The sequence below is a fragment of the Pelecanus crispus genome, chromosome 2 (assembly GCF_030463565.1).
Source record: "Pelecanus crispus isolate bPelCri1 chromosome 2, bPelCri1.pri, whole genome shotgun sequence".
Lineage (NCBI taxonomy): Eukaryota > Metazoa > Chordata > Aves > Pelecaniformes > Pelecanidae > Pelecanus > Pelecanus crispus.
This window is the reverse complement of record NC_134644.1, coordinates 101,437,273-101,457,353: the sequence shown is the minus strand read 5'-3', so window position 1 is coordinate 101,457,353 and position 20,081 is coordinate 101,437,273. Positions and strand designations below refer to the sequence as shown.

The following is a 20,081-nucleotide window of genomic DNA, read 5'->3' as shown; positions in this document are numbered from 1 at the left end:
TGCTTCCAGCAGCAACTTTTATCCCCACCACTTCAATATTAGTGGGACAGTCAGAATGGTTACTGTGGTTTTATAAACAACCCATCCTTTCCATTCAGTAGCTATTGCAGTAGAAACCATAGATCTGCCTTGCATGTTGTGAAAGACACCTGAATGCTGTTGAAAGCGAGTGGAACAGAGTAGAGTGTGGAGGCCGTGAGAACACTGGCACAACTCTCTAAAAGGTTCCTGTCAATAAAGAAATGGGGCTGCACAGCTGGTGTCTGCTGTGGGTGGCAGATGGGGAATAATGCTGTATGTAGTGTCCAGACTGGCAGTGTTTAATCAGTGAACTCAGGGTTGTATGATGGGGGGCTTTCTGTGTTTTTCAGCAAGAGGGTAGAGTTACTTGCTTTATGATTCAGTTACAATTGTCCACTGAGAGGGCAAATTTTGAATGTTCTTTTGCCCTTCAATATAGTTTGGTTGTTTTAAAATTACATTTTTATTTCCTGACTTCGAAACATTTGTGTTACGTGAGTGACTTACCATTAGTAAATATGTGCAACCATAACACTTCATAAAAATTTTTTTATTAGGTATTGGTTTGTTAACACAGTTTAAGTGAGGAGCTGAGTTCAGTGAGGCACAGGTGAAAGTTTAGTCTCAACTACTTTTTTTTCTGGATCTGAGTTTGTCATTTGCTTGTTTGAAAATTCATGTATGTAGATAATCATCACCCACCCCACCCCACCCCCCCGCTTAATATTGATAGGTTGCAAAAATAATTTCATTGTAATTACTTTGAACTCTAAAATGTCTGGATTTTATTTTTAGTTTAGATATTTGCATTATTGGGCAAAACCCTGTGGAAATAGTTTTTTAACAGAGTTGGTTTTTTAGTTCCTAGGAGCTATTTTTGAAAACTACTGTTTTACTTTACAGTTTCATGAGATCCTGAAAGTCCAATAGTGTTACACACAGTGCTGACTCCTGTGCCTGAGCAAGTAGTAATAATACTATAATCAAGGTGGAAAAAAAAAAAAGGCACAAAAATACTGTGCAAACTGTATCAGATTCTTGCGGGTTTGTTTTGTTAGGTTGGTTTTTTTTCTTTTTCTTTTTTTTAATAATTACCATTAAAAAACCCCATCATACTCTACCAGAGGCAAAGAAAGGGGGAGGTTCGTAATACAGAACACTGAATGCAGTTAAAAGGTTGCTTCCTTTGCACCTTTCTCCTTTTTGCCTGTCTTTGAAGGGAAGTACTTGTGAAAACATCAAGATAAATTTCTGATACTCCACCAGGAAACTAAAAATACACCACATAAAGATGGCAGAGTTTGAAATGGTGGTTGATTATGGCTGCCTAGTGATAAACCTCAGGGTTTTTTTCTTCCTATTCTACGAGCTTCTGTCAAAGAGCTGCTTGAAACTTCCCCCCCGTCCCCCCCAAACGAGTAGTATATAATCACATAGTTTAACATGGTATATGTAGCCCAAAATATAGAACAGATTTAGTTGGGCTAGCATGATTTGTTCTCTATAACATTGTCCATGGCAGGAGTCTTTAGAAAGAATTGCTAAATTTTGCTGTTGGAGGGACACTGGTGTGAGTAGACTTGAGGCTTCATATGGACTGTTCTCTGTCTTTTCTAACTTAACTACTTATCTGACTTGTTTCAACATAACCCTGAGATGTATCCTGCTTAGAGGCTTCCCCTTATTCTCATCAGATGATAGTAATAAGATGATAGCCTCAAACGTTAACTGAACTAAAGGGAAAAGTCAACAAGTCTAAGAAATGTCTTGGAAAAAATCCTGGTAGATAGTGAATCTGTTTAAAGAAAAAAAAAAAAATAGTCCTTTTTGGTAATTACATGTAGATTTGATTAAAAATGAAGTAGCTGTCTGGGTATGCTTCACTGTGTGGGTAATGCAGTAGATAAAACATACTAGAAAAAATAGTGTTCTGATGGCTATGCAGTGTGAAACATACGAAAATATGAATTCATAGATGATGTATCTTACTGTATAAGATGGAGAACCTGTCTAGATAGTAGGATTCCTGATTGTTAAGCATGAGCTGTAGTTCTGTTACAGCTCAGTGTAATACGGTTTGTATCATCGCCCAAAAGCTGAAAGCAGGGAGTACTTGCAAATTATTGAGAAGCATTTTAACAGAATGCAACTCATCTTAAAAATTTTTTTTCTACAGTGAGCTGAATTTTAAAAATTAAAAGAAGTTGATACCTTTCCCTTTGAAAATGGGACAATTAAGGATAGTATTTTTTGTGGACAGTCTATCACAAATCAGTAACATTTCAGTTTGGTTTTACAAGTGTGACCTTCTGTAGCTTAGGAGCCTGGCTTTCCTTTACCTTTGCTTAATTTTGGATGATGTGGCAGCATCAGCTTCCTGCTGTTGACTAACCTTTAGATTAGAAGCTTGGAACTGGATTTAAAACTTCATGATCTCTGGTTAATGACTAGTGTTTAGTCAGCCTATGTTTGCCTTTGTGTGCATGCCCATGGTTTACAGGAAGGATGTAAAGGGAGGTCTGACAGGGCTGGGGTAAGAACGAAGTCTGGACCGGATGTGGTGGTAAGTACAAGTGCACAGGGATTTAACAGTCTAGCTTACCTGCAGTAACATAGCACCTATGCATTATTTAGCATGAGCGTGCAAAGGTGAGTGCTTCCTAAGAAAGTATTGTGAGAAAATGTAGAGGAAGGAAGGGAGGTTTAATAGCAAGCAAATTGAAGGAGAGGGAGTAAATATAGCTCTAAATGAATGTTGTGCATCTGCTTTTACTTCTACAATACTCAATCCAATTCAGTGTTCTCCTGTGATTTGTCTGTACCAGTTGTATAACTTGGATCTCCTTAAGACTGTGGTGAGAGATGTAATTGCAGTACCTGTAGGCATACCAGAGCTGGCTTTCATCCATCTTGCTTGGGCTACCTGCCCAGGTAAATAAATACAAGGTGGGCTTGGAAGGCTGAGGCTGCTGCCTATACTGGTAACAACATTAGTGCTGCCATTACGTTACTAACTAGATTAAAGGTAGTTCAGGCTTTACATGTGCTGCAGCCGTACCTCAATGGCAGTGTAGGCATACTCCAACCCACAGTAAGGAGTGTCAAGAAAAGATCCCCTGTTGGTCATGTTCCATTTCAGGGAGAGTCCTCATCCTGATCTTTTGAAGCTTGATCTTCCAGTAGTTGCTACCATGGTGAAACACGTAAACCATCCAGCTTCAGCTGCACTGAGTTTTCATCTGTTGGATACCATTCACACAATCATTGAGGCTAGCATTTCTGGAAATCTCTGGCAGTACCTGTAATTTCTTGGATTCAGTGAGTCTGATTAAGGTGCTATATGTAACACTGACTAGTGGATTTCTTTTATCTCTAACTTAGAAAGTAAATAGCAATTAGTTTGAACTTTGTTAACTAAGAAATAACAAGGGCAGCTTTAATTTTTAATTGCTTCATTTTGAAGTCCATGCTATAAAATTTCCATCCCTTGGCTATCCAGTGTTTTTCAGTGATTTCTGACCTTTTAAAGAGGGACTTTTATTTCTTGCTTCTCTTGCATAATCCCTAGATGTATGTGAGGCTTGGAAGGGCACTTTTCAGTCTTATTTACAAGAGGTAACAGCCCCACGTAGAGGCTACTTAGGGTTTTTCAGAAAGCTGCAGTACTGCTGCAGGCAGGTAACCTCCCTCTAGCACTGGCAAGGCATTTCTGATGGCTGAAATATTTCAGCAATGCTGAAAAATGTTAAAAATATCTAAGACAAAAGATTCTGCAGATTCTTTCAGGTTCCCTGAATTCCTTTCTGCAGGTCATAATATAGTGCAGATTTTGTTTCAAAAACTTGCTGGTTCAATACTTGTTTCTTTTAAAAGGATTTTGCTTTATTCCAGTTTTCTTCATAATTTTGAACAACAGTTGTAAAATGTTGAATATAATCCTTGTGTTAATTTAGATCAAACAAGGAGCTGGTTGTAAAAGAACTTGAAGTTTAAAAAAAAAATGCTTAATATACATTACCTGCTCGGATGCTACAGGATGAGCACCAAAAAAAATCCTCACTTTTTTTTTTTCAAATAGGAGATACGACTTCAGTGTTAACCAATTTAATCATCACAGAGCAGTCTGTAGAAGTTATTTGTTCCAGGGCCAATTTCATGTGTAGGGATAGGGTAACTAATGAAGGAAGAAATAATGTAAACCATCAGCAAGCATATTAGTAGTTTTTTAAGATCTCTAAAAAGTTACCAGCCTAATCACTGAATGTATCACTTGTACTCACTTGGGAATACTTTCATCTACTGCACATTGGCTTTGACCTCAGTTCTCTTAAAGCACAAATTTTACAGCTGTACTTCTGCTGCTGCTTTTTTCTGCAGTAATGCCAGATGGAGTAGAAATAGCCTTGGTATTTGAACCATAGAAGCTAGAAAAATTTATTCGGTCATACTTGCATGGGCTTTCACAGCTTTTTATGTAAACAGTCAATTTGTGTATGAGATGAAGCTCAGCTTGCACTATTCTAGAGCACTCTGCATAGTCACGTGGCTGAGCAGTTTTATTGTTTTGAATGAGATTATCAGAATTTCTCTAATCTCAAGTGGTATCATTATTTATTTGTAGTCATGTGTAGAATAGGCCTTTCCATACCAGTGGAACAACATACACGCCTGTTTCCTGTATCAGTAGGTTTAGCTGATGCATATTTAATGCTGAGCATCCTTTCAAGACTGAAAGTGGATAGAAATAGTCAGTGCTGAATAACTGGCCTGATGTTCGATAATGTAGAAAACCTCCAGCCCCATTTCAGTTCAGAAGGTGATGAGCAGCTTTAAAAATTTGGTTACTTGCAGAAATACCTCATTTGTTGTTTAGATGCCTATTAGCTATTCAGATGTGAAAATTGTGGTTGTACTTTACAATTATAGCTTGGTAGCTTCCACGTCCTGGGCAGATAGTATCTAAGTTTTTTCAGGTTGCCGAAGGACAAGAAGCAAAGACAAATATCTAGGTTCATAGCTGAGATGAATGCTAGCTTCTTTAGGTCTAGTGAGTAAATGTTGAATTATTGCTTGCTTTGCAGAGAGCTTGCTTTGTCTTGTGGTAATGTGTAACTGTCGTTTGCAAAATCATGTCATACCATGACCTTAATCATGCTAACACCGCTTGTTAATTGTTCATCTCCGAGCTTGGGCATAAATGCTGTTTGATTAGAGCCTGATTTTGCATTCTGATTGTAAATAAAGATAACAATACTGTCATATAGCATTGCTTTCATTAAAGATTGATTTATATGCAATGATTTCTTTTTTCTTTTTTCTGCACAGATGATCGTGTGGTTGGAGAAAATGCTAGATAAAATAATCAGCATTTTCATAATATTTTTGCTAGTGATAGGAACTCTTCTGCTAGCCCTGCTCCTTACTGCAAAGGTACAGTGCGCTAAGGAATGTAATCATAGAGCTCATTTTTAAATGCTGAATGAAAGCTACTGATACTTATGCAAAATCGTGTAGCTTAAAGAATTTTTTGAAAAACTTAGCAGCTAAATGCTCTGTAGTTGAACTTGTTACCATTCCAAGACTTCTTATGTATAAAAATCTATATATTTATTTGTATTTATATGTTTGTTTACATATATGACAAAACTAATATATAGACATTTGGAAATATGAAATCTATTCTAGTAAAAAAATTACTAGCTTATATATTACAGAAACAGATTTGTTTTGCATCCTGTTACACTTTTCTTGTCAACGGCAGAGCCACTTAGAATTTTTTTTTTAATTTACCTTGCATCAGAAACATATTTGCAAAATGCTTAAGGTGTATTTGTCAATTTGTTTGTGTAATTGCCTGTAATAACCTCATGGTATCCTGTTCCAAGTTTAAGTGTGCTGAGATTCGTGATCACATGTTTTCTGAAATTGATTTTTGGTTTGTGGTTGGATTTTTTTTTCTCACCAGAAGAGGTCACTCATGTACTTTTTCTTCTTTTTTTTCTTTTTTTTTTTTAATGGAGCTGTATTCATACTTGAAACCGTCAATGGAGATTGAATGTTTGACTTGAATACAGTTATGGAACAAAAATCAGTGGTTTCTGATGTCAATCTCCTTTTTCCAAAATGTAGGCTTATATAATGTTGAGTACTTCAAATTGAAAGCTTTAAAAGTTGTGCAAATGTTCCTGCCTAAAGCTTCCTTATATTCATAAAAGGAACATTAAGATATTTATAAAAGGTGTCTTTTATCATTCTTATTGAAGAATTAATATGGTGAGGCGCTTCATAGCATGGTTGGTCATGTTAGAGCTTGGCCTTCATTAATTTTTACACTTCTTTGATCCATGGCTTAAAAGGTGTGTCTGAAAGTGTGCCTTGTATTTTAGTACTTCCCTTGACAGCACTGCTGTATTGTTAGAATTTTTTCCACTGATGAGATAAGGTTTAAATTTCCATTTGCTGTTACTAGTCACACAGTGTGTGACCAAAATTGTCAGAACAGACTGATGATTGTTGTATTGACTGCTTTTTTGGGTTAATGGTGCTTCATTCTTCCTAATGGGTTGTCTGCACTGGAAGAATTATTCTTTAAATGTACAATCTGGTCGTCCTGTCCCGTGTCCCATCCCCTGCCCCAAAAAAGCCTCTCTGAATGTAGGAAGAGTTCTAGTTTGCATTACATAACATTTCTCCTCTCTATATTTAATTTAGGTACATCAAGAGAGTGTTCACATGATTCAAGTCACAAGCAGCTTGATCAATGAGACAGTAGCCAGTCACCCAGAATGGGCAAAGTAAGAATGCTGAAGTTAAGCGAATAGTATAGGGTGGATGAAGAAGCTTCCAGGTGCTCTTATGCATAGTTTTTAATTTAAAAAATCCCCTAGGTGAACAAAAATGGGAGTGACTGTTGCAGGCAGATATAAAAGCTAAACTCTTGGGCAGCAGTAGTGTTTGCATTACTCTGGAGGACTGTCAGTGTAGTATCTCATTTGAGGACTGTTTGGACTTTGGTAGAGAACAGCAGCTGTAGAAACTTCTCTAGCTACAGTTTTGGAGAAAAACTTGCATAGCGCAGAGAATAAAGAGGTCAGTATTCTTTTCCCTTTTACCTGTGAAAGAAAAGTAATGGCAAAGAATGCTCTCTGTAGAAGGTTGCGAGCTTAGAGCGGAATTATTTTTTTTTCAATGTGGAGAGCTGGCTGCAGAATGCAGGAGGGAATAGGAGCTGAGGAAAATGTTTTTAGAATGAACCGAAGAAGAGTTCGAGGGTGGAAAGAAGGCTGGATGGGGACAGTTTGGTGTGAATCAGTTGGGAAGGGCTGTTCCTATTAAGAGTAGATGTGTATAGTGTAACACGGTGGGAAGTTTGTAAGATACGGTCTATGTAATGATCAAAGGAAACACCAAGGCAAATATTAAGGGACAGAGAAGATTTTGAGAGAAAAGTGTATAGAGAAAAACAAGGGCACACTGGTGAGCTAAGAAGTGATTGCATGAATACCAGAAGGGGGAATAGGTAAGACTGAAGAGTGTGATTTTGAGGGGGGGATGTTCCAGTTTGCTTTCATTCTGCTTCAGCTAAACAGGCATTGAGTAAAGGTGAGTGCAGGCACTTACCAAGAAAAAAGGATTGTCTCCTGGACAAGAGTGGTTGACTTTTTTAAGGGCACTTTTTGAACCAGTGATGATGGATTAACAGGATTGAAAGAAAGTGCATGCTGTATTATAAAAGCAAGAGAAATTTTCAAAAACAGAACTAAAATGATACAGTTAATAAATGCTATAGTAATATGTGCTTTAGCAGTACTTAAGTAATCACAATCAAGAGAACAGAAAGCACTTAAAAATGCGTTTGTTTATTCCTTCATGGCATCTCTTGTGTTGTTTGGCCTTTCCAATTTGCTGTAAGATGGAAATAAGTAGGACTAAGAAAAATGGAAATTTGACTGTCAGAAGCTTATCCACATAATGAAAATACTGGAGTACTAGTTGAGTAATTAGCAGAATTTTAGCTAAAGTTTTTACTTCTAGTGTTTGCATCCAAATTTGAAGCATCCAAAACACAATCTTTTAATTCATTAGGAGTAAGTATACCTCTTGCCAAATCCATCAAGCTTCACCAGCTTTCAGAGCTTGATGCTCATGTTACATTTAGAAGCAAGTGACTGAAATGTCTTGGAATTCCAATGCAGAACATTTCTGAAGGGTTAGACAGAAAAGCTTCCATGTTGATCTTCAGTCAGGTGAACAAATGCAGCAGTTTTAATCCTGAGTGCTTTCTTGTTTTGGAAGGGCTCCAACATGTGCCATTGAATCAAGATGTAGAAAGTAAGTCAAAGCAGAGAATGCGTGCCCTGTATTCACAAGTGTTGAAATGCTGGCAACTCAGTAGGTCCATTGCTTGAAAGTGACATGAATCCCTGAAGAAATCCATAAGCAGATAGTTTGGTGGGGACTTAGAAATAACTGGTGCCCAAACCTGTTGCTTCATGTGGTTGCTTTTTCAGGGAAATTACATTAACAATTTACATTCAGCTTGTAATTCAGCAGGTTGTCTTTGCAGCTAGATGAGACTGCTTCATATAGTATTTTCAGAAAACTAGAACCCTAGGAAAATTTCTGAGAATGTAGCGTGAATAGCATGCATACAGATTGAAGAGCAGATCTCTTTTGAAAAAGTTGATACACCAGTTTAACTAAGGTTTCAGGAACCTTGGAGAATCCCAAATGCAACGATGTGCCCTAGATTTAATTGAACTTTGTTTATGAGAAGTCTGTTCCTTGATATGTGGAAGGAAATATTCTAGTTGTAGTAAGTTTATATGTATTTAACCTTAACTGTTTGTTTCAAAATGTTAATTTGTGACGTGTTTTGGGTGTAATGAAATGGGTGAAATACATAGCAGCTAACTTTGTTTTCTTTCTTTAAAAAAACCTAGCTGGCTCCCAGAAGCCCAGGTTATTCAGAAGGCACTCAATTCAGCAGCTAATAATGTATACCAATATGGCCGAGAATGGATTACACATAAGGTAAGAGTGAGCTCCCCCACCTTTTTTAATGTTTTCATTTCTTGTATTTTGTAAAAGTAAAAAGAAATAAAAAGATTTTTGTCAGTGATTCTTTTCTGTGTGGTTAACCATTTTGTTGACAGATCTATTCTTTTGACTCTCTAGGTTGTGAATTGAAGGAAGGGTGGGAGTATTTTCAGTAGTCTTTTCTGCTCAGAGGAATATTCAGTTTTAAGAGCTGAAAAATCTGTCATCGTTTTAATAAGAATGCCAGTGAAAATGTATCAAATAAAGATGAGTAATTTTCTTCATTTGGCTTTAGCTGTCCAATTGTAGACGACGTAGACCTCTCCCCCTGCCCCAGTCTACTAATTTCTATGTGGGTTCAGTGTGGTAGATTGGATTTTTTAAAAATTACAATTTATTTATTTAACTTTCTTCAAGAGATTTGCCAAGATTATTATGTATACATTTTGATATCTACCACACATCTCAAATTATTGGAAATATTTACTCTAAAGACGATCAAGGATTTTGGATTAAGCATTTTAGAGACAGCATTGGTTTTTCAGTATAGAAAGAAGTCCTCAGCTTAATGCAGCAAAATGTTTCTTTACAGACAGAATCTTCATGTTGTGAACCATGTTGTCCAAAGAGTGTATTCCGTACTGATACTCAGCTTTTCTAATTGAGCCACGCCTTTTATTGACAGTCTTATGTGATTTGATCTAGCTTGGAGTTCGTCAGTAGATGCCAGCTTCATTCTGTCCTGTATAATGAAAGATTTCTGTATGTTTTAGCTCCATAAGATTTTAGGAGAAAAAGTGAATAACACCGCTGTGATTGAAAAGCAAGTGCTAGAGCTCTGGGACAGACTTTATCACTCTTGGTTTGTGAAGGTGGGTAACTTATTTAAATGGTATTTATATAAACTATCACTTAGTGCTTTGAGATAATTACGCTAGGTATGCATTTCTGAGAAGGTTAGAAAAAAGTTGGAATGCTGAGTAAAGGTCATAATAATAAAAAGTTGGTAAAAATTTCAAGTGTATAAGATAGATCATTCTACAGTCACAGTTTGAATACAGCCAGAACTATGTCCTTCACCTAAGTAGTTATGTGTGGTTTTATGTATGCCGTTTAATTTATGCTTTGCTCACTTTTTATATTTAGTATGTAATAGTTTAGAGCTTTCTGTGGAATTTTCATGATCTTGAGGGGTTAGGAAAAGGAAACTGGTATTCTGCACGATTTGTGTAACAACTATTATTAATTTGAAATTTTGAGAAAGAAATTGTCCTTTCACTAAGTTTTTTACAATGCATTTTTGCCAACTGTACTAGCCTTTCCTATAATGGGTTCTGCACACTGAATCTTGAAAAGTTCATAAATGCTAAATCATTTTCATGCTGCCAATGCTGTTTGCCTTTTAAAGGAAAAAGCAATTAATTAGCCATGGTGCAATGGAAATATCAAAATCCAGAAGTCATACCCCTGAAATACTTCTGTATATTTAAGTAATTGCAATTATAGTATAACGCTTTTCTTTCTACAGTCATTTTTAAAGTACCTCTGAAGTTCCAAGAAAATCTCTGTATTAAAAGAAATAAGAGTTTCAGTATAGTAGTCAAAATAGAAGGGTAAAGAATCAGTTTCTTTTTCTGACAAGATAGTGCTGTAGAAGAGCATGCGGAGAGATGACACGATGCTGTTGAGGAATATGGGACCAGCCAGGAGAAATTAAAGCTGTATGTGTAATAGATTTTGCTGGCCTTAAGCACTTGGGAATATTCAGTGTTAAATGCTTGACCAAGAAAAGTGCCTACTTTTGATACAGTTATACTGATAAACTTGCTGCTTTTACTAACATAACCTGTGTGCCAGCTGGTCAGTAGCGCTGTATCTATCGTTCAGTAGGGCTCTGTGTCACTATGTGTGCGGTAGCAGTACTTCTTTGCTGTAGTATGCGGCACAAATTGTGTTCATTGCGTTACGTGATTTCTTTCCGGCAGCTGTTATTTGAGGGAATACTATGAGGCTTCTTTCTTATAGATGCTCTTCTGGTAGGGTAAGAAACAGCCTTCCTAGCAATCAAAATGGCAGAAAGAGCTTCAGGAGCACACTGGTGCTCGCTCCCTGCAATCTTGAAGTCTGTTCCACTGGCTGCTGTTTGCATACTAGACACCCTATGTTACCATTGGCATGCTGGGCTGCAACTGATTATCTGTGGGCTGCAGGTAACTACTCCAGAGTCTATTTCTAATCTTGCCCCTTCTATCGCACTCCATATCCACGCAAATGTCTCATCTGAGTTCTTTCCACCTGCCTATTTCCTTCTGTAATACTACAGTAGCCTTGTGTGGTCCTTCAGTGTATCTGAAAACTGGTAAACTAGATGATAGTGCAGTGTGGAGGACATCTGTACCATATCTAACTTTCTTGGTACAGCTTTCAAGCTCCCCACTATTTCAGTTGTATGAGCATAATAATTACACTTCATTTTGAGACCTGCATAGTGTTGCTCTAGTCTGTAGGAGACTGAAGAGCCCGGGCTCAGGTGATACTCTTCCATGAAAGCTGTAGAATTGAGGAAGAATCGCCGATGAAATGTGGATTCGACCATTTGACTGCTACTTTCTGACAAGATCAGTAGGTAGCAAATGGTGTATATTTTAAAAGGTTCTAGAGATGTTGTGATAGATCAGTTACAATTGCGTCTATGTACCCAATGAAGTAAAATAGTAACAGAATAATAAACCGCTTGGAAGATGATGGCATAACTCTGCAATCAAGGTGTCTTTTTCAAGGACAAGAATCTCCTCTTCCTAGTCCATTCAGGTGTGGGATCTTGTTTTTAAGACCTTACGAATTTGTTGAAGAGGAACCAGTTGACAATTTCTTCAAATCCCTTATTTATCAACATCTGAGGCCTTAGGTGCTACAACAGTGTAGTTGCTGTGTGAAAATGAACTTGAAATGTGTGTGAATACCAGTGTTACAAAAGTTGCAAGTGATACCTAAATCTGGTAGTTAATGGTGAGAGCTGTCTTTGAAAATAGAAATACATGAACAGGAAGTAGGTTCTTGATACACTTTACAAATACAGAAGGCCTGTTGGAGGGAGATTTTTGACTACTCATGTTTCTGCTCTAAATAAAATGCCAGCTCAGAAGAAAGATCTCTGTGTTGCTGTGGATTGTTAAAGAATGTTGCTAACTGTGCATCATAAAGTGTAACAATGCATCTAGAGAGAATTGGTAATAAGTAGAAAATGTAATGCTTTTAGATCAATCAGTGCAGGGACTTCACTTGGAATGCTACTCGCCAGGTCTGCCAAAAAAGATACTGTCATTTTGAATGCAGGCTGGTAAGATGAAAAGTTTTTGGAATATTCTAACAGAAGCAGTGGGGCACTTATACAAATACCAGAGTTGAGAACTTGAGAAGTCTCTTGCTATTGAAGATTAGGATGAGATCTGTCATAGTCAATGGGTTTGCTTAGTCTTGCTTACAGTAGAATTTTGGCATCCTTCTCTGAAACACTTGTCACAGTCCCAGACTGAGTCAAATAGTCTCATTCTAGTCGGTGATCAGGTGTGATTCATTTGGACAATAGGCAACTTCATAATTAGGGTGAAGCCACCTAAGGAATTAACAATTGTGGTTATAGCCGTTTCCTGTGGTCTTGCTGTGTTGCAGGTACAAAGCTGTGTGGTCAGAAGAAATCTGCCATGCTTCCAGTTTAGCTTTTAGCTTTTGCATGACTAAACATTGCCAGTGGAGAAGTAGATGCTAATTGTGAGAAAACTAGTTGTTTTGGCTTCTGCTTGTATTTTCTTTTGTGGATTCTACTGGGAAAAGTTGTATGTTGCAAACAGTAAATTATGTAGGCAGTAACTGAAATCATTACCTCTTTCTTCTGTGCTTTCATAAAGAGCAAGATAGATACCATTGTATCAGTCAAGCAGTAAAGCTAATGTTTAACTGAGGTGAATCAGTACAATATATACAGAACTGTTAATTATATCGGATAATTAACTGCGGCTTTCTGTCAGATTTTAATTTTTCCAGTGAACAGAGTACTTCCAGGTGTTTTTGAGGATATCAATTAAAAGCAGCTCTAAGTATTTGGATGCATGTTGGATCTGTTGCTCATTAAAAAACATTAGTCTTTTGGCTTTCTCACTTCTGTAGGTTATTAAAATGTCTGGTTTCTTTATGTCTATGTCTCTCTTTTTAAGAATGTAACACATTCTGGAAGACACAAAGGACACAAATGGCACGTGAACCGTCAAAACAGCTGGCTTGGTGATATTCTGGACTGGCAAGATGTTGCATCATTTGTTCATGATAACATTGAAACATTTCTTTCGGTATGTATTTTTGCCCTTATTGTCAAACTGTTCTTATTTTTGACTGGTAATAATTCCTCCTTGGACTACCACTAAGGTTGTGGAATTCAAGGACATGGAAAATTATGGAAACACTGTTGGGTGTTACTTACAGTTACCTAAGCAATTATTGTAAGGCCACTTGGGATATAACCATACAACAAACAGAACTGGTTGTGATGAAGCAGCCCCCCTGATTTCAGCATCTTCATTAATACTAGCTTGCCAGACTTCTTCCTGAGAGAGATTGTTACTGTAGGGCTACCTGTGTCACTTACAAGCTGGTTTTAAATGTTTCATATTATGTAGTCTGCTCTTGGAGGTCATTTGTTTGGAATTTCTCTTACTTCATCTGTGTTTTCTAGAAATTGTGGTATTTGCTAAGTATTAGTTGCTTCAGCCTTGTTTTTCTGTAAAACATACAGCAAATGTGGGATTAGTGGCTTTTCTTTTTTAAAAAGAGACCAGTTTGTTTAGGTTCAGGAAACTATTGACCAAGAGGTTGTGAAAACAATTTTTTTGGCTTTTTTAGTCTTACTTTTTTCCCCTCAAATTACTATTCACTGGGTTGAAAGCAGCTTATTTCTCTCTTCTTCTATGAAAGTTCTGGGGAGAATGAAATTAATATTTTACACTGTGTGAATTCCTGAATTAATGCACTGGACCTTTCACCTAATGACAAGAAAAAGAAAAAGCATTGAAAGCGATCCAAACTGAAGCAACTACATATCTCTAAAAAATGATGTTAAGTCTGAAATGCTTAATATACAGAGTCAATCCCTGATATAGTTCTTCTTTGACTTGAGCTGTTGTCATAACTAGAAGTATCTTCAGGTTACTATTTATCCATTTTGGAAGAATATTATTTATACCTAACTCGCAATATAACGTTTCTGTGGATGCAATTTAAGCTAGTTATTTGCCTTGAGGCAGTTCTTGGTTTAGACTGATGGGCATGTGTGCTTTTTCTGTCCTCCCTCAACTGCTGCTTAAATGGTTACAGTTTCTATCACAGAAGATGATGTGAGTCAAGAAAAAGTTGAGAAAAACTTTTGTTGCAGTGAATTTTTTTTTCAGTTAATAGTGAAATTTGCTTACTACTTTTTCAAAGTTGACCATGCATGCTTGAGGCAGAGTTATAAAAATGCACAACACATCATCATTTAAAATCAATATGGAGTCTCATTCTAGGCATGAGGGAGAAAAGGAGGAGAAACCACACCATAGATGCTAGCCATGTCATTTACAGCGTTGCTGCACAGTGCTCAGAAACCACGATGACAAGTGTACTTCAGTAATATAAATAGGATAGAATAATGCAGGAAATAGTGTAAAGAGAATAAATATTTAAGACTGAAATACATTAATATTAAAATTTTTCATCTAGCTAGCATGCCTTTCTTTACTTCTAAAATCTGGTTTAGAAGTTCAGGGAAAAAAAGTGCCAGCAGTTGACTTGCTTTCCTGTTTATTTCCATGAACTCATTATTCATCAGCTGTGGGGAAACACCTGTCCTTTTTTTCCATACACTCATGTCCTTAATGACAGACTGTAAACCAGTCAGCATAGAATATAGCTCTAAATCCTGATTTCATGTCCTTACTGGGCGGCATTTTCTTTGCTGGCTTGCTCATCGACAATGCATTGCATAAATATTACTCACACTGATACTTCAAATTAAAATTGATGAAAATCTGATTTCTCTGTTTGTCTAGGCCATTAAAACTTGGAGATGGTGAAAATAAGAATAGTTTTGACTTAAGTCTGGTGTTTCTAAGCAAGTTGCTTACCTACCCTAGGATACAATGGAAGCTTGCTGTATTTGGGATTTATGTTGTTATCAGAGAATGAAAATCTTTCTCTTGGTATTTTGAAGAGGAACAATGAGTTACTGGAATGGCATACTGAATTGAGAAGGATCAATATTTTAAATTATGTGGGTGCTTTTGAGGGGGCTTGTTTTGGGGGATTTCTTTTTTCTTTTGGGTAGATTTTCGTTTTGGTTTGGGGTTCTTTTGGCCCTTTTGTTTGCTTTTTTGTGTTTTGTGGGACTTTGGGTAGGGGTGGGTTTTTTTTTTTTTTTTTTGGTTGTGTGTGTTGTGTATGGTGGGTGATTGGGGGTGGGGTTGGGAATGGTTTAAATAGGTTAGCTGTAATTCAAACTGTAGGATGTTCCTGCATTTGGACACCTGAAATCAATGCTAACCTGCAATTCTTCAGAATATAGCAAGATACAGTATAGTCCCAAAACTGCTTTGACAGTTTTCTGTAAAACACAAACCGTTTAAAGACAATGAGATAACTGTAAAAAAGTGTGTGTGAATATGCAGCTATAGTGAGACTTCCTCCACCTTTGGAAAAGAATAAACTACGATTACACTGCTTGCACATAATATGTACTTATGCATAGATTGAGGCTAGAGTTTACCATAGAATAACTGTGTTGCTAGCCCCTTGGCTTTTTGAAACATTTTGGAATAGTATACGAGAGTCTGTATTCTCTGAAAATACAGCTATTTGACAGTGTTCATATTGCAATCACAAGCAGATAAGCTCTGTTCTGTTGATGGAAATCACAGGAAGTGTTCATCTTCTTTAGTAAGAGAAGGAGCATTTGCTGTAAGAAAAATGTTAAAAGAAGACAGATGCAAGTGTTTCACTTCAGGCTTTTCCCATAGTGGAAGAAACTTTCATATTAGAGTTGAAAGCATATAATTAAATCACTGGCATAGCTGTGCTGGGGAATTACTGGTATTCATTTAATTTGAAACAATATGCATCGATTCAGTACTTTATGAGTATCAGATAAAGCACAGAAGACTTCTGTACCCCACTCAAAATGCACTGTTCATTATAGCACTTATACTTAGCTCTAGTTTGATGTAGGCAGACCTTAATTATTTTAAAGTAATTCACTATATAAACATGTAAATTGCCTAAAGATTTAATATGAAGATAAGCTTTTCAAAATCATCAGTTTGCTTTTTTCCAAAAGCTTTAGCGTTAGCAGCACTGCTGCCTTTCAGCTTCAGATTTTTCCAGTATTCTTTAGAAGCAGTAGTGTTATAAACCAGTTTATCCAGTGATGTGTTTCTGAAGTGGGGTTTATTTCATCCTGTTCTTAGTTTGGGGAAAGAACTAGAGTGGATCCTCACTTAAGCCTTGAATTTTGCACCCCATGCTCTAGTTTTTCAGGTAAATGAAATATGCAATACATAGCTGGACTATTAAGATTTAATTTCTGAAAAATAAAAAAACCTCCTTCCTTCCCCACTCACCTGCTTTTCCATTCATACCCTTTTCCTCCATTTCTTGAAGGCTTGAAACCTTGAAAAAGTAAATTGCTGCTGGCTAAATCTGTGAATGATGAGTGAACTCCCTTGATGGTATATGAGACATTGCTAATGTCTCCTTAAATTGATCTTTTTGCTTCTTGCATGAGCATATTCATCATTCCACCAGCAGCTGGTATCTCATTGAGAGATTGCCCAGGCAGGAAGACAGAAGACCTTCCATTAAAACATACACAGCAAGCTTCAGCTCAGTTAGGTTTCTCTATCTGTGCCTTTAGCATGACTGATCTGTGTGCTCCAAATCGAGTCAGTTTCTGAAATATTTCACTGAATTACCACATATCCTAATGTTTTCTCTCTCCCTGAGAATTTCTTCAAATAATCTCTTAAGTTTATAGCTAATACAGTCCATTCTTCAGTAATAATTCAACTACTGTGCGTTTTTGGTTTTTGTTTTTTTTTCCTAGTAAGGTAAGCGTTCAGAGGTTTGGTGTTCTCTTCTTCATAATGGGTGTTGTTTTTTTTCAGGGTAGGTGACATTCAGCCTGATGCATATTTTTAGAGAAGGAGTTGATTTCTTTACAATCAGAAAGTCAAAGACATGATGCTGGAGGATAGTCCTTTTTCTGTTGCTGTTTTGTCTCCATTTCATGTAAAGGTCAAGCAAATACGTTTTTTCAGAAATAAGCTGTTGAACCCTGAAGGGTTAGCTCAGAACTTTATGGGTAAACATTTATTTGGAAATCAGCTTTTAATTGGAGCAGGAAGCCTTTGATCATGTGCATACTGTATTATTCTTCATAAAGTCCAATGCTTGTCTTTTACCTTAAAGGTTTATTGACTTGTTCTGTTGCTGTCATTTTTGAGTTGTCATCTTTCTGAACAGAAAAAAAAATTAAAGTATACAGAAGGACAAGTTTTTTTTTCCTAATACCTGTGTCCAGTTTTATTCCCTTCATACATCTGTTAATGATCTCTATAATCAAATTAGGTATAGGAATTTACCTGACTTCCAGAAGTTTGCTGACTTGGAGTTCTTGGCAAATAACATGTTTTGGTCAAGTGCCTTTTAAACCTTGCTTTCAGGTATTGACCAGTTTAAGTGGCCAATAGGACACCTTATGTGGCTAAGAACATTAAGTGCAATTTTGATTTCTTGCCTGTTACAGATTGGAAAGGCACAGCAACTGATGCTGACAGTGACACATCATGGTGTGATGCATAAGGGAGCCTTGAATTCTGTACAGCTTCATAGGTCTTTTAAACACAGATCTCTTAAGGCTACTTATAAAGTAGTATTTTGGGGAAAGCAGTGTGTCTTTCATTTATTTTCTAACAGTAATATTAAAAGTATCATTATTGCATAAATATTCACAGTTGTGTTTTAGAGAACTGGTCTCAGCTGGCAAGGTATTAGAAATTGTTTATGCATAGTAACTGAGCTCATTAACTCAGCTGCAGTATGCTCTGGGAATCAAAAGGCATTATGAACTCTTAGGTGCAGGTACATGTATTTTGATTTTGTGACTGTTAGGGAAGTATTTGAGCACTTTCTGACACTGTATTTAGTCATGATTAACATCTGCTATGTCTTTCTTCCAATCCTAGTGATGAGAAGCATGTATCTTGAATTTTTAATGGTACACATGCATAAAGAGGAACTCTATAGCTGGAGACAAGTCCTAAAGATCAATGCACTTGCTTTTGTAAGCCATACCGAAGCTGAACAAAAGGCACTATCCGCACTTACTCTAAAGCAAATGTTAGTGGTTACTAGTTCAATGGTTCCAATCAATGACTCTACCTAACAAGGATGTTCTTCTAGGAGAACCATTCCTGATACTGACTGAACCACCTGATAACTGCGTTCAAACTAACTGCAGTTGTATATTTCTGGTTATCAGCTGCTTAGGCTAAGGCTTCTAGGGAAAGTGTTAAACAAATACAGCCTATACTGGAGGAACATACTGTTTTGAAGGAAACTTTCCCAGCCCCCACCAGATGTACGCTTTCTTGTAGCAGATGGACCAAGCCCCTCTTCTTGGGAACCGCTCACTGATGTCAGCTCAGCTGATGTGTGGCAAATGATGGTGTGTGAGGGAGGGAGTTAATTGCTGTGATTAGTATTTAGAGGACTGATAAATCAGGCTAGTTTTAATCTTTAAAGCAAAACTTTACTAGACCAGCTTTCATTAACAACACACTTCATGCTAATGATTTGTTTTACAATGTACTAATTGTTATTGTTATGTATTCAAAGTGGTCAGTCCTTAACAGTCACATCCTACATGAGCTGTAAGGATAGAATATCATTGTGGTGACGGCTGTGTAGTTGTCCCTAGTAGCCACTATCCTTGATGGTCTGAGTCACAGAAGTGAAAGTGAGCAGGCTCAAGAGCTCTTAAATAAGGAAAGCTGGAACTGAAACGGACATCTTCCCTCAAATTAAGGAGCTTGTCCTTTTATAAGGTGTTTTTGTTTCTGGACAACTCCCAGCCCTTGACTTCTGCCCTGGACTATACGCTGTGTGATACTTGGAGAGGCATTACTTTTCCAGGTCATGACAGGTGCCTTATCCTGTTGCTTGTCTGTTTTGGATTTGTTCCCCCCTGCACCCCCCTTCCTTAGTTGCTACCGCATTTTCTTAAAGAAAAAGCAGTCTTTTCCTAGCTCCTAAGGTTGTGCGTCTTCAATGCCTTCTTCCTCAATGAACTGCTTGTGTTTCAAGGGCCTTTGTTTTCAACCTGTGTCCCTATTTTCAAGGTCTTTGCTGCCGTTCTGTGATTAAACTCCACATCATAACAGGAGACGTGTGACACCAAGCTCTTGTTCGCATGCCAAGTTCTAGTAACAGGCTTAAACATCTGGGACTGGAGCCTTGCACAGTTAGCATACAACTTGTGGCCTGTAATTAACAATGGCAGTCCTATTTTTATTGAATACCAGCTGAAAGGCCTCTGCTTTAGCTACAGACTGTTCCCTCAAAAGTCACTGTCCTCTGTGTTTACAGTCCTCATACTGTAATGTACATTTAATACAGTTACCTGGCGGCTGTGTGAACTTATACCATTGCTGCACCCCCAGAATCAATTCTTAATCCATAGGAGAAGGAAAGGGACATGTACCAGTGGGAGAACATTTTTCAGCAGAACGTCCTCTTCACTTCTAACCTCACTTGAATTTGCAAGAGAAACTAATAAAATCTGTTCAAAAGATGAGCCTTAAAATTCATAATTCCCATTAAATAGTAAGAAGCGTTGACTAAGTAGATCTTTCTGGTTTTTACTGTGTGTTGTAATTCCCTGTCACTTCCCCCCAGCAATTACTACCTCCCAAGTTTATGCTTAATAAATTATCTTATAT

At 37.2% G+C, this 20,081-nt stretch overlaps 1 protein-coding gene across 2 annotated transcripts in view; it reads left to right on the top strand.

Annotated features, from left to right (window-relative positions):
• The window catches only part of TMEM245 (transmembrane protein 245), an 85,467-nt gene that overhangs the window by 32,335 nt on the left and 33,051 nt on the right, over nucleotides 1–20,081 (top strand). For both annotated transcript variants that reach the window (XM_075705589.1, XM_075705588.1), the window contains 5 exons: nucleotides 5,347–5,451; nucleotides 6,733–6,815; nucleotides 8,964–9,054; nucleotides 9,834–9,932; nucleotides 13,275–13,406. In XM_075705589.1, coding sequence (XP_075561704.1) covers nucleotides 5,347–5,451; nucleotides 6,733–6,815; nucleotides 8,964–9,054; nucleotides 9,834–9,932; nucleotides 13,275–13,406 — 510 coding nt within the window. The remainder of the gene's footprint in view (nucleotides 1–5,346; nucleotides 5,452–6,732; nucleotides 6,816–8,963; nucleotides 9,055–9,833; nucleotides 9,933–13,274; nucleotides 13,407–20,081) is intronic.